At 41.6% G+C, this 14,525-nt stretch overlaps 1 protein-coding gene across 7 annotated transcripts in view; it reads left to right on the forward strand.

The window, feature by feature from the left end:
* The window catches only part of TNIK (TRAF2 and NCK interacting kinase), a 300,446-nt gene that overhangs the window by 256,991 nt on the left and 28,930 nt on the right, over positions 1 to 14,525 (forward strand). For 5 of the 7 annotated variants that reach the window (XM_084638591.1, XM_084638586.1, XM_084638585.1 and 2 more), the window contains 4 exons: positions 403 to 566; positions 2,907 to 3,004; positions 3,702 to 3,725; positions 11,428 to 11,612. In XM_084638591.1, the coding sequence (XP_084494717.1) occupies positions 403 to 566; positions 2,907 to 3,004; positions 3,702 to 3,725; positions 11,428 to 11,612 (471 nt within the window). The remainder of the gene's footprint in view (positions 1 to 402; positions 567 to 2,906; positions 3,005 to 3,701; positions 3,726 to 11,427; positions 11,613 to 14,525) is intronic. The other 2 variants (XM_084638587.1, XM_084638589.1) reach the window with 1 other exon arrangement.

Genomic DNA, 14,525 nt, shown 5'->3' on the forward strand with positions numbered 1-14,525 from the left:
GATCTTCACTAGACCCGCTATATCGACACCTGCTGCATTGATGGCCGCAGCGTTGATCTCCTGGGTAGTGAAGACAAGCCCTCACTGTCTTGCAATGGAATGTAAGCTCCTGAGTCACGTAGGCCCTTTTGAAAAGTCACTTGGATGAAAATTTTACCCAGAATGCTTAGGCTCTGAAATGCACAGAATTATACAGTACTAAACTTTCCACAGTCGTTTTGTCATCTTGTATTGCATGTCGCCATGGTAGATCTGACCCTCTCATGTCAACTTTGAAAGGACCTGCTGCTTCAATAACACTAACCTGTTATATTGCTTCCAACTGAATGAAGACTTTCTCCCAACTCTCCAGAACAGTTACACCTTCTAACTGCAGTTTTCCTTCATTCTGGTGTGCAACAGTAACCCTGACCTGAGGAGAACTGAGCCCGTCATTGAGAGTCCCCTACAGAGGACCAGTAGTGGCAGCTCCTCCAGTTCCAGCACCCCGAGCTCGCAGCCTAGTTCCCAGGGAGGCTCCCAGCCTGGTTCCCAAGCTGGCTCCAGTGAACGTAATAGAGTCAGAGGTGAGATGACTTCTTTTTTAAGCTTTAGGCCCTGATCCTGTAACCTTTCTCCACTCTTTTGGCAAGTCACTTTACCTCCCCTGGATCTGATCTGATCTCATGTGTGTGAAAAGCTGATTTAAATAGATCCACTGAAGCCATGGAGTTGCACCTGATTTTAGACAACTGTTTTTTTCCGAGATTAGGCTCCTCTCCTACACCTCGGTTTCTTCCCTTCTAACATGGAAATGATACTTACTCACCTTTTCACAGTGCTTTCAGATTGTCTGCTGAAGTGGCTATGTTTGTACAGAACTTTATTTATTGTCCAAAACCCTCATAGACCTGACTTAGCATTTTACAAGTAAAGTGACTACAAGTTTTGGTCCAATATTCTGTATGTATGTAGTTGTAAGATCATCCTATAGAAAGAAATAGGGATTTTGTTGTAGTGAAATATAATGAATTCCTCATTCATTTTTTTTTTCTTCTCTAATCCAAATTCAGCTTTTTTTTTGGTGTTTTACTTCATTTGTGTGCAGTGAGCATTCCAGGGCATAGAGAAGTGAATTAGCTCCAAAGCCATTTCTTCTAAAAGTCTTTCAGAACAGAACCATGTTTACACTGGGTTTACATTCCTGGCTGATTTGTTTCCTGTCATCTTATAGTTGTTGAAAATCTTCTTTTTTCCCCATCTAATCGCAGTAGGAGTTGCCAAAGCACATCCAGCCAGTTTATCTATATTTCTCTCACAGCCCTGGAGTATAAATCCACAGACTAAAGCACATTAAAACAAGTGCTGCACCCATGCTTTGAATTTTTTATGACTTGACTGTAAGTTTATGCAATATGTTTGTAGCCAAGTTGGTCCAAGGATATGAGAGAGACAAGGTGTGTGAGTTAATATGTCTTTTATTGGACCAATTTCTGTTGGTGAGAAGGACAAGCTTTTGAGCTTAGCTGAAGAAGAACTCTGTGTAAGCTCAAAACCTTGTCTCTCTCCCCAGCAGAAGTTGATCCAGTAAAAGACGTTACCTCACCCCCACCTTGACTGTAAGTTGGCATGTCTCTTGTTAAAATAATCACTCCTCTAGGTAGTCAATAAAAGTAATTTATCGTCAATTGTTCTGTTTTTGGTTTTTAGTTAATGAGAAATTCTGCGAGTAATAATGTCCTTGCTATATCAGATAACACAGTGCTTCCAATTTATCATATGCCCAGCTCCTCTGCAGAGTGAATGTTTCTTTAATAGAAAAAGGACAAGAATGTTGAGAGTGCCATATATGGGGATTAGGTTTAGTTATAAATGCTCTTGCTACACTGAGAGAGGACAATGCAATAGAGCTATATCGTGGAGAGCCCGTTTCAAGTAAACTGCATGGCAACAGGCTTTACAGAGTCACATAATACAATTACAAATTAAATAAAGTGATGGCTGAGGGAGAGAGGATTTGAGCTGTTTTCAGCCAAGCGGTAGATGAAGTAGAGAGAAACAAGAAAGGATTTTCCAAACAAGAGGCAACAGATGCTGTAGGAGTGAAAACCATGGCAAGGTAGTTTGGCGTGACAATGCTAGACTACATAGAGTTGTGATCAAATCACAGCTCTGGGAGATCCTTTTCTGACTTTGCCACAGTCTCACTCTCTGGCCTTGGGCAAGTCACTCAGGGCCAGGCTGTCCATGACGCTTATGTAAGGGTACTGCAAGAGCCAGGGACCACCTCAGTCTGAGCTCAGGAGCCCAGGTACTGCTCTCTCTCTCTCTCTGTATCCCAGAAGTTGCAAGTCACCACTGAAGGAGACTGTCCATGGGCTGTCCCCATTCTTTACGGGCTCCCTACCACAGGAAGGTGCAGCTTGCTTGCTCTTTCTCTCTCTTCACCAGGGAGCTCAGGTGGGATTGTGCCTCAGCCCAATCCTTTCCCACGCTCTTGCTGCAGCTGGACATTTCTGTATCACTCCACACAGGGCTCTGCCAGTGTGGAACAACCTTACTCTCTGTAAAGTGAGAACACCGTTTGCCTACCTCTGGATTAGAGGTTGTGAGGCGTAACTCACTAAAGTGAGTGAGGCACTTTAAGATCTGAGATAGAAGGGGCTCTAGAAGTGCCACGTGCTGTTTGATGGTTTGTTTCTTAGACAAGCAGAGGGATCAGACAGGGAAGCAGAGAGACTGTGACTGGATTATGTGTTTTTAAAAACATGGAGGATCATTTGGAACTGGATCCTGAAATGAATGAGGAGCTACTAGGTTTCTCAGAGGTGCCATTGTGCACAGGTGCGCAACATCATTCTGCGTATCCTACTGGCTGGTGAAAGTCTTTGATCTCCCACTAACAACGGTGATTTGTTTTTGCCCAGGAAATGCCAAACCTGAAGGGTCACCTGTGCTCCCTCATGAGCCATCTAAGATGAAACAGGAGGACAGCAGGGATGTGACACGACCAAGCCGACCTGCTGTGAGTCTTAAATTATGCGTTGGTAGAATTTGCCATGTTTTCATTAATGGCAATCACGCAGCCTTAGGAACCCATAGAAAGAGGCAAATGCAGTCCCATCGCCAGTTCTGAGGCTCTAAATCTGCAGTATAGCAATAGTCCGTGGGATATATTAATGCACAGAGATTGCATGATTTACAATGGCCCCAGGCAAGAGAAGAACTTCAGCACAGCTTAATTTTACGCTTTGATGGATTGGGGCCAGGGTTTGTATATAGCACACTTTCACATTGTGTTATCATAGGATGATTTTTAGAGCAACCTTGCAGAGGGGGGTGTGCTGCGTTCAAAGGCTTGCTACCCAGCCGTTGCTAGTCACCCCAGTTTAAGAAAAAACTGGGAGTAATTTCTGTGCCCTTTTATTTTATTACTTTTTTGGCAAAGGCCCATGAAAAACCCTTCCAAAGTCTCTGGTTTAATGTTATGTCTGATGTTTGTATTTTAAAACTGCAGAGTGCGTTGGGCTCAATAACCAAATGGATTTCCACTGTTCTCTCCTTTAATGTGTATTAATGTTTTGTTGATGTTGTTTTTCTTTACACTTCACAGCGTTGCGCTAACAATTCTAATTTTATTTCTAACCTGCTTGCCCTTCCTCTGGCTTTTTCCTGTCCCGATCTGTTTCCTCTGATGCTGATTAATCTTCCCTTACTCCCAGAGCTATAAGAAAGCTATAGATGAGGTTAGTGATATCTTTTCTTAGTTGGTCATGCCTTTGCAAGGTTGACTAGTTAGAGCTTAATATCAAACCATGTTTTCCTGGTGCTTACATTCAAAAAGGTGGCAATGCTAGCATGGTTCAGATTTCAGATCTGGAAGATTGTATTTAGATACAGTGAGCTAATCTAAAGGGGGGAAATTGATCTGTTAATACATTTTGCTCAGTATATTTGGCTTCACAAAATTCATTTGCAGACCAACTGCACAGAGGCCAAACCAAGAACTACTGTACTATGAACCTTCATGAGCAGAGCAAATCACTTTATCAGTGTTCTGTGGATTTTATAGGGAATAAACTGAGACTGGAACTTTCTTACCCTGACAAAGGCTGTCTCAATGGATTGCAGCAAAGTCCAGATTCTGCTCTGTTACACCCGATCTGACCCCTTTGGTTTCAATGGGAAGCACAAATTTAACTAAGAGCAGAATTATCTGCTTTTCAAATGAAGCCATGTCCTAATAACAATCATTCTTGTTGACAGCATGTGTCAGGGCTGATGCTCTGAGATTGCATTGCTCTGGCTATTGCACGATAACTTTAGGGAGCTGGTTAATCACAGGTGAAATATTAGTTTATAATACTTTGAGCCAGATTCTCAGCTGGTACAAATTAGCATTGTAGTTAGCAGAGCTGTGCTGATTGACACCAGCTAAGAATACCTATACCTTTTAAGGCCTTGTGTATACTTGGGGTTTGCACTGATGAATGGCAGAACCCTAAATGCAGACAAGGAAAGCAATGACTTACACTACTTGAGCTTGCCCTGCTTCGGGAAAGCACAACTGGTCCAAATCACTGTTTTTCTTGCCTATGTGTGGGCTTTACACAAGTGAAGCCTGTACCAATTGCAGCTATACCATTGGCTGGAATTGGGTCTAATCCCAAATATAGACAAAGTCCCAAATTAGCACTTAAGGGGAGAAAACAGGGCCAAATTACAATGTCTTTGCTCAAGTTGAGTAGTACCTTACTCTGCTGGTACTCCCCATTGAGTTCTATGGGACTGTAAACAGAGCAAAGCTGCTACTCAAATGTCTCCGCATTTCACCCCTTTTAATAGCAGTTCAGAGAACCTCATTTTAGAACATAAGAATGGCCATACTGGTTGAGACCAATGGTCCATCTAACTCAGTATCCCGTCTTTTCCCATGAGGAGATATTTTTGTTTTACAAATATCAAGGTTAAAAAAAAAATCAATGTTTATAATGTGAATTTGGTGGTGACGTGTTAAAACACACTTGCTGAATGGAAAACCATTTGTGTTTTATTGATAGTGTAAACTCACCTGGGTTCATTTTAGGACCAAAAAAACTGGTACTTCCACTTCTTTGGAAAACGGTTAGTAGGCATGGAGCTCAGATATTTCAGAAGTGACGGTGGAATATGGAGTCCTTTGCCCCCAAGCAATGATTTGATTGGCTCTGTCTGATTCTGAGTGAAGAAGACTTCACTAAACATTGCCACAATTTGTTGGCAGCCTGAATGTTAAGAGCAAGGATTCAATGGATGTGGATTCTGCGATACTCTCTTGCAGTCCCTAGAGGAGCTCCATGCAGAATAAGAAAAGGAGTACTTGTGGCACCTTAGAGACTAACCAATTTATTTGAGCATAAGCTTTCGTGAGCTACAGCTCACTTCATCGGATGCATACTGTGGAAACTGCAGAAGACATTATATACACAGAGACCATGAAACAATACCTCCTCCCACCCCACTCTCCTGCTGGTAATAGCTTATCTAAAGTGATCACTCTCCTTACAATGAGTATGATAATCAAGTTGGGCCATTTCCAGCACAAATCCAGGTTTTCTCACCCTCCATCCCCCCTCCACCCCACAAACTCACTCTCCTGCTGGTAATAGCCCATCCAAGGTGACCACTCTCTTTACAATGTGTATGATAATCAAGGTGGGCCATTTCCAGCACAAATCCAGGTTTTCTCACCCCCCGCCCTTTTTTCCAAAAACCACACACACAAATGCACTCTCCTGCTGGTAATAGCTTATCCAAAGTGACCACTCTCCTTACAATGTGTATGAAAATCAAGGTGGGCCATTTCCAGCACAAATCCGGGTTTTCTCACATACCCCCCCAAAACACACACACACAAACTCACTCTCCTGCTGGTAATAGCTTATCCAAAGTGACCACTCTCCCTACAATGTGCATGATAATCACGGTGGGCCATTTCCAGCTCAAATCCAGGTTGTCTCACCCCCCACCCCCATACACACACAAACTCACTCTCCTGCTGGTAATAGTTCATCCAAAGTGACCACTCTCCCTACAATGTGCATGATAATCAAAGTGGGCCATTTCCAGCACAAATCCAGGTTTTCTCACCACCACCACCCCCCGCCAAACTCCTGGCAGCAGGAGAGTGAGGTGGGGGGGGGGGGGCTGAGAAAACCTGGATTTGTGCTGGAAATGGCCCACCTTGATTATCATGCACATTGTAGGGAGAGTGGTCACTTTGGATAAGCTATTACCAGCAGGAGAGTGAGTTTGTGTGTGTGGTTTTTGGAAAAAAGGGCGGGGGGTGAGAACCTGGATTTGTGCTGGAAATGGCCCACCTTGATTATCATACACATTGTAAAGAGAGTGTTCACTTTGGATGGGCTATTACCAGCAGGAGAGTGAGTTTGTGGTGGGGGTGGGGGGGGCAGAGGGTGAGAAAATCTGGATTTGTGCTGGAAATGGCCCAACTTGATTATCATACTCATTGTAAGGAGAGTGATCACTTTAGATAAGCTATTACCAGCAGGAGAGTGGGGTAGGAGGAGGTATTGTTTCATGGTCTCTGTGTATATAATGTCTTCTGCAGTTTCCACGGTATGCATCCGATGAAGTGAGCTGTAGCTCATGAAAGCTTATGCTCAAATAAATTGGTTCGTCTCTAAGGTGCCACAAGTCCTCCTTTTCTTTTTGCGAATACAGACTAACACGGCTGTTACTCTGAAACATGCAGAATAAGGTTAGAGTACATAAGTGGGCAGTATAGGTTGAAGCTTGCACAGTCATTGTCCCTGCTGTGGCTAATGAAATCTCATCTGCTAGGGCAGTCATGGTAGCACCTTTTTTGACATACAGATGTCACTTAATGCACTTGTATTTATGATGCCACAAAATATTTCTAGCTAATACATCAGAGTAGGAGTGAATTTATACTAAATAGAAATGCTAATAAAGGGCCAAACCCTGCCATGTGCTGAGCAGTTCTCTTGTGAGCGCCTAAGTGCACTCAACTCTCCTTCACTTTGGTGGGAGTTGAAGGCTCTCAGCACCCTGCAGGATTAGGCCCAAAGTTATGCAATGTTGTCAGGCAAATGCAGCAAACCTTCAGAGCTGGTTTGCGAGGTGGCTGCTTCTTGCCAGGTTCTGCACGTGGATTTCACTAATATAGCTGATGAGATCTGGGTTCACCTGAGCTGTGTCTGTCTTCACATTTAATGACAGATTTTATGTTGGCTTCCAAACCTATCCACCACTTTACCAGTAACCACAGTGCAATTGCATTCAGATAACTGGGTTGAATCTAGAAGGCTCAAACCTAGTGTTGCTACAATGAGTGTTGATTGGCAGTGCCAGTCTTACTGCCCATCCATATTTTTAAACACAGAAATTAAGTTATATGAATTTTACAGTTCTTACCATATGTAAATATTATTCAAACAGATTTGTACATCTAACAATGCTGAAGTCTTAAATATATACACGGAAAAGACTGTATTGTCAGTAGTACATTTCTGATCTAGTATTTATGAAATGTCTTACAAATATTTGAACATGCACTAACTTCTGTTGTTAACTGCACTGATAACTTGCATTTCTACGTACAGTGGTAAGTGACCCCTTTCTAAAATGATTTACTATAAAAAGTAGAAGAAATAAGAGAAAATAGCTAGCTAGTTCTCTTGGACTTGAACATGAGCAATGCATTTTGTTTAATGAGAGAGCTTGCTAATGAAAACACTTAAATCAATATCCAGATAGGGGCAACATTATTGTAAAACTCAAGTTAAATGAGCTTTGTGATTCTGGAAACTGAACTGACCTGTTTCCAGAAAATATTAAATCTAAAGAAGTCTTTGCAATTAAGAGTAATTTAACTGATTGATAGTGCTATCTCATATGTTATGTCATCTTCAGTAATAACATTTCAAACATATATTTGGTGCTAAAGAGCACTTCCTTTCTAGCTGTTGGATTGAGGGGGTTTTGGTCTAAGATTGAGGCGATGAAACAGTAAAACCCTACAAAGTGATTATCTAGAGAAAATGATAGCATCAGAGAATTAACCACCCCACGGCAGAGCTTACACTGGAAAATATTGATTATCTCATGGTATTGTCTGATGCTGTGAGTATTATTGCCACTATAATTTTAAAATTATATATTAAAAACTAATTAAGCTGGTATTAAACAATACTTGTTAACTATCTGTTGATGATGACTATAGCAGACTGATAATATATTTGTTAATCAACTCTGTGTCTGGCTGAAGGATTGTAACACTCCCAGACTTTTCTGACATTGAGAGATGTTACATGCTTGTTTTCTAAGTACCAGATTCTGTCACTATTACTTTGAGGTTGTACCTTACTCTGGGAGCAACCTGATTAATTTAAATGGAACTACTTGTAGAATAAATTACTTTTCAGTGTCTTTAAGAATGGTTGGGTGGCCCTAAGAAACCAGAGTTCCATGCTCAGATTTAAATCTCTTGGTTGCTACAGTTTGTGAGCAGAGATAATGCGGATGCAGTTTAATATGCACAGTTATCTTGGCTTGGAAATTGCAGGTGTGAAAATGGAGACCAGTTTTTCACAATCTGGTCCCTTGATACTTGGAAATAATTGGTGCTAGTCCTAAAATGTAGGGAGAAAAGAGGTGCTGTTTTGCAGTTTTCTTTTATACTGCTTAAGAAATTTGGGGGGAAATCTAACCAGTTTGATGAAAAGTGATTACTTAATGAATAGGTTTTTGACTATAGACTGAAAACATCTTTAGATAGTTCAAATCTTCATTTAATCTTATTTCATCAGTTTAGGAAAACCAACCAAACAAGCCATAGAAGCTGCTTGATTGATTAGTCATCATGATTATGGATTTGACTATATTGCAGTCACCAAGTTATTGGCATTGGAAATAAACTCTTAAATACCATATTCTCTCTTTAGTCATAATAAAGATCCTTTCTTAAAGGGACGAGCAACATTCTGTCTTTGTGAGAAATGTAGCATATCTGAGGCAGTGTTGCCTAATGGATAGAACACTAGACTGGAATTCAGGAGACCTTGGTTCTATTCCCAACTCTGCCACTAGCCTGCTGGGTAACCTTGGGCAAGTCACTTTCCCACTCTGTGCCTCAGTTTCCCTATCTTTAAAATGGGGATAATGACTCACCTCCTTTGTAAAGTGCTTGGAGATCTATAAATGAAAAAGCACTATAGAAAAGCAAGGTATTATTTCCTATAAAACAGAACCTGAATTTTAATTTTATTTTTATTTTACTTTACTGACATTTATGGGACCTGGTCAAAGCCCACTGAACTCAGTGAGTCTTTCCAATGACTTTAATGGGCTTAGAATATGGCCCTCTATTTTCAGTCATGAACCCCTAACCATGCTCTTTAATATGGAATACGTTCTTATCTGTTTCTCAAAGCATGGATGAAATGATTTATGTCAATATTACACTGATGTAAAAAATGATCCTCAAGTTTCTTCTGTGGCCATGTTGCTCATGCTTAGAGTGATGGCTGGGCACAGAAAAGTGTGAGAGAGGAAAAAGTCCTTCCCAGAAGTGGATGTCTTTCTGCCACAGAAATCAGAAGTGTATCTACAGGGACTGCCAAAATCTAAACTTGGTTACACTGACCTCAAATGAATTTGGTATGGTTGCATGGGAGTAAATCAAACGGGTTATAGCTGCTAGTCAATAGGGTGTAACTGGGAGCAGCATGTAGGCATGTCTCCATACTAAGTCATTGCATTGAGATAAAGACTACTGACCTAAAACCATGATATTAATAAAAATCCCCTCGGAAGTGTGAAACAGTCATGCTGTTTCTTTTTTTCCCCTTCAGATGATTGACAGTTTCTGATGGTTTCTCACTGCAACAGACACCAATTAGGTCTGACTTTAGGGCAAATTTAAATGTCAATAAAGCATTTTATTTGATCTGTGTGGAATTAGAGATGAAAGATTACTTATTTCACTTAACGCTGTGAGGGCTTCATTTTGAGTTTCTAATCCGAATGATGCCCGAAGCATTTATTACATCCTTAAGCCAGGAATAACAAACAACTAAAGTAAAATTTGCTCTGCAAAATATTACAGCTTCTCTTTTAAAAATAAACTGGGTTCTCAGGCTCAATTGTATATGTTTTTCATATTTTTTTTTCTCTCCTGCCAAGGGGTAAATTTTAAGACCTCCCTGTACAATTTTAATTAATATTGTTATCCTAGTCACTCTGCTGGAACAGTATACTGGAGATTTGTGGAATACAGTAGAGAGAGAATATGGCCATAAGAAAATTGTGGAATTTAGTATTTTTCAATGAGTTTCTTTCTCCCTAATCCTTTATCTCTGACCGAATGCACTGATGGCTACATCGGTCACTAATATAGGGAGAAATGGTAAGACTGACAATTGCAATGCGTTGTTCATCATGTGCATGCTTTGTCTAACCCATTCTAATTAGAGCTCTCATGCTTTTCTTTTTGCCCTACTGCTTCCCCCTGCATTGCTATAAAAGCATGTAAGATAATAAAAAGTCTATTTTCTACATTGTGCCTGCAATGTCCCTTGTACTTAAGTAACTGTCTATTTTATATAACTGTCAGGTCTAAGGTTTCATCAAAGTCATGGTAAACTGAAAAATGACTTTTTTTAAAAAAACTTCTACTTCTTTTTCATTTTTGCCTTAATTTTCAGGCTAGGAGGTACAGTATTGCACCTTTTCACTTTAAGCTGTTTCTGCTGAGGGCTTTTTTTTGTTTTTAAATTGTTGTGGCTGACTCAGAGCCATGACTCAAAAACTTCATCAAACTTGGTGCTGCAGTGAGCTGAGCAGTTTGATTCTGATGCTGTCTCACTGCTTCCCGGCAACTTCCTGCCAGCTCAGACTGATAATTGAAACAGATCTTGCCTTGGGGATTGCACCATTCTGTCGGAAATGCGGCCATTGCTTTCTTTCCAGTGGCATTTATAACAGAGCAAATACCATTATGGTGTGTCTTTGAAAGGCTTAGAAGAAGACAGGTTTGGAGAATTTCTCCTGCAGCGCTCTACCTTTGAAATAACATTGTTTTCCAGTTTACTATGATGGTGACTGAACTTCACCTTTAAAACAAATATAATTTTGACGTGTATATATATATATGTGTTTATACACACACACACACACACACACAAAGATATTAAAAAATAGGTTGGCTATTGATTTTCAACAAGCATAAAGTCAGTTTCATTTTGTTTAATAAATGCTACACGCTACAAACATTGTGTTATGTTTGTTTGATGTTTGTAATAATTCTGTTTTGCTATATCTTGTTGCTTGTGCTTGTAGCATTGGCTTTCGAAGAGATGTGTGCGACACTTTTCTTGCTTTAAATACAATTCACGTTGGCTTTTCATTTTTTTTGCCTCCCCTTAGGACCTGACTGCATTAGCCAAAGAGTTGAGGGAACTGCGTATCGAAGAGACCAATCGCCCTCTGAAAAAGGTGACTGACTACTCTTCCTCCAGCGAGGAATCGGAAAGCAGTGAAGAGGAAGAGGAGGATGGTGAAAGTGAAACGCACGATGGGACAGTGCCTGTCAGTGACATCCCAAGACTTATGTAAGGGACCAATTATTTGAGGGCGAGGCTGTGAAATTGCAAAATGTTTTTCTCCTCAAGAAATTATAATTTTACCTTGATGCACAACTGTTCCCAAACTGGTCCATGGGCCACTGACAGTCCACTTGCCTGCTGGTAGTCTTTGGTAGAAAGAGAGTTGGTAGTCTTTGGAGAGTTAGCAGGTCACATGGGCTAGTTCCTCCTTACTGCCATGTGCTTCACTGTCTAGGCTCTTCACTGAGAATTTTAAGTTGAAAATGCATCAGTACTTCATTGATTTTACTTTCCATGCAATTGCAGTCATTATAGTTGCCACAGTGCAGTCATGAATGGAAAGAGAGAGGACCATAGGACACTCTCTGCTAAGATGTGGTCTGCATTGTGGAAGAGTTTGAGAACCATGTAATATCGCACTGACCTTCCTATTCCTATTGCTTCTGGTGTGGTGGTGTCAATATTCCATCTTTCTGAATTCAGTGACTGGTCCTAGGAGCTCAGTCACAACTTGGGATGATTCATTGACTCTGAAAATCAGTCATTTCATAAGGCCAATTGGAAAGTTATTTACTGGGAGAAATCAAATTCTCAGCATTGCCCTAAAATTAATGGGCCTGATCTTACTCCCATTGAACTCAGCAGCAAAACTCCCACTGAGTTCAGTGAGAGCCAGATCAGGCCTACTGTAGTTGCTATAGTAACTGTACATGCTTTTCATCTTCCAAAACCACAACAGACAATGCTTGAGGGCCCAATCCTCAAATATGTTGAGTGCCCCCTGTGAGGCGTGGCACTCCCTCAATTCTCATTTGATCTTTATCAGCTATTCTGTGGCCCTGATCATAGTATCTGAGCCCCTCACAATGATTTATGAATTTATCTGCACAACACCCCTCTGAGATAGCAAAGTATTATGAATCCTTTTTAACAAATGGGGATTTGAGGCACAAAAAGAGGAAGGGCCAGATCCTCAGCTAGCGTAAATTGACTTCAGTGGAGCTATGCTGATTTCAATTACCTGAGGATCTGGCCTTCAGTGATGAGTGCAAGGTCAAGCAAGAATCCTGTGGTAGAGGCAGGATTAGAACACAGCTCTCCTAGGACCCAGTTCACTGGCTTAACCATAGACCATCACTGGCATGGGAAGAATAAAATAAACAGGGGGGAGTTACAGACTTAAAATCCATGTACTACAGCATTAAGGTTGTGACTTCTCTGCAAGTCACTCATTGTACTTGGGTATTGCAGTTGTTATGAGATTAGCGCAGGATGTCACCAGTAGTCCCAAAAAGTATGTCTTTGCTGCAGAGTTAACGCAGGTGATCGGGATCCCCAGGTTAGTCTAACCCAGGTATGAGTAGCCACACTGCAAAGCCACATTTGAGTTACTGTGTCCTCACTCATGCTGTGTGTGTGTTACTAGGACTTCTGGGGGTGTGTATCATGGTTTTTGTGCTGCAGTAAGGTGAGCCGCTCTATGATTCTTTCCCAATGAATTGTGGGAGAACTTGTCTCTCCTGGGCACAGAGGGTGAGAGGGGGAATTGTGGGAAAGTATTAGAGACTATCAGCACTCAAGGGATTTAATCTGTATCCGTAATGGGTGAGTTACCAGCCCAAGTGAAAGTGGCACCCAAACTCTAACCCACAACCCAACCAGGCTTACAGCACTGCCAAACTTGGGAGGGAGATTAGGGGCAACACCTGAATAAGAGTGTGAGTTAACTGCAGTGAAGATGTTCCCAAAGTGATTGCCATATACATGACAGGGCAAATTATAGGTAAGGCATCAAATTCACAGCTGGGATAACTCCATTTGCACCTGCTGATACCAGTTATGAATGTGATTCAGAATCTAAACATCAAGAACACACGTGCCAATAAACATTCGGGCACACTTACAGGCTTTGGGCACAAATGGGTGCACACGCATGACATAAGCAATGTTCTGTGGACAAAAGGTGGGACATTGCATGTGCATTGGTGCACGCACGTTTTTATGGGCACTGCCCAAAGTGGCCTGTTTGGCAACAGTAGCCATTGAGAAGGAGGTGTGCACCTGAATAATGCATTTAAAAACAGATTGCTCTGTGTTGATTGAAAACACCCAATAAAAGCATTCTCAATGCAAAGTTGCAGGACTCATCAACAACTTCATAACAGCTGTTGACATGTTTTGTAATATAGACAGTCCTGCTTAATCCTTGCTTGGTTTGCCGTTTCCCTCTGAATTCAGTTGTATTTTTGTGTGGCCCCACTATACCAGTAAGGGTTGACAGCACTCAGCACCATGCAGGATCAAGTCATGAGCACTCCAGGGCTGAATGTGATGAAGAATGAAGTACAACCACTGGTTTGACATATTTGTACTTACTCAGAACCATGATAAACTTAGTCCAATTCTAATGCATACCATGAGGGAAAATGGTATGTGTTAAATATGTATTAAAAACACATCTTAAACTATCGTGCTTTGTTTTTAATATATCTATAAGACCTTATCACTGTATTTCTAGCATGATAAAGTACTTCCCTTTCTTGTTTTGATGATACCAGGAGAACAGTAATTGTGGCTTGCAGGGCTTGTTGCTGTCCAATCAAGTCATGAGAGCACTTTGTAATACCATAAAGCAGTGGTCCCCAACCTTTCTGTGGGAATAGCATACTCCTATTCCCAGAAGACTGTGGTGGGCGCCAGACACCCCGCCACCGAAATGCCGCCGAGAAGCGGCAGCGGCAAGAAGCTTCGCCACCGAAATGCCGCAGAGAAACTGCATCGCTTCTTGGTGGCATTTCGGCAGGCGGTTCTTCCGTGGCTGCACCCGGTGGCGGCATTTTGGCGGCGCAGTGTCCTGCGGGCGTACACAACTGCCCCGGCGGGCACCATTGCACCTGCAGGCACCGTGTTGGGGACCCC

This window comes from Lepidochelys olivacea (assembly GCF_965140295.1).
Source record: "Lepidochelys olivacea isolate rLepOli2 genome assembly, chromosome: 9".
Taxonomy (NCBI): Eukaryota; Metazoa; Chordata; order Testudines; family Cheloniidae; genus Lepidochelys; species Lepidochelys olivacea.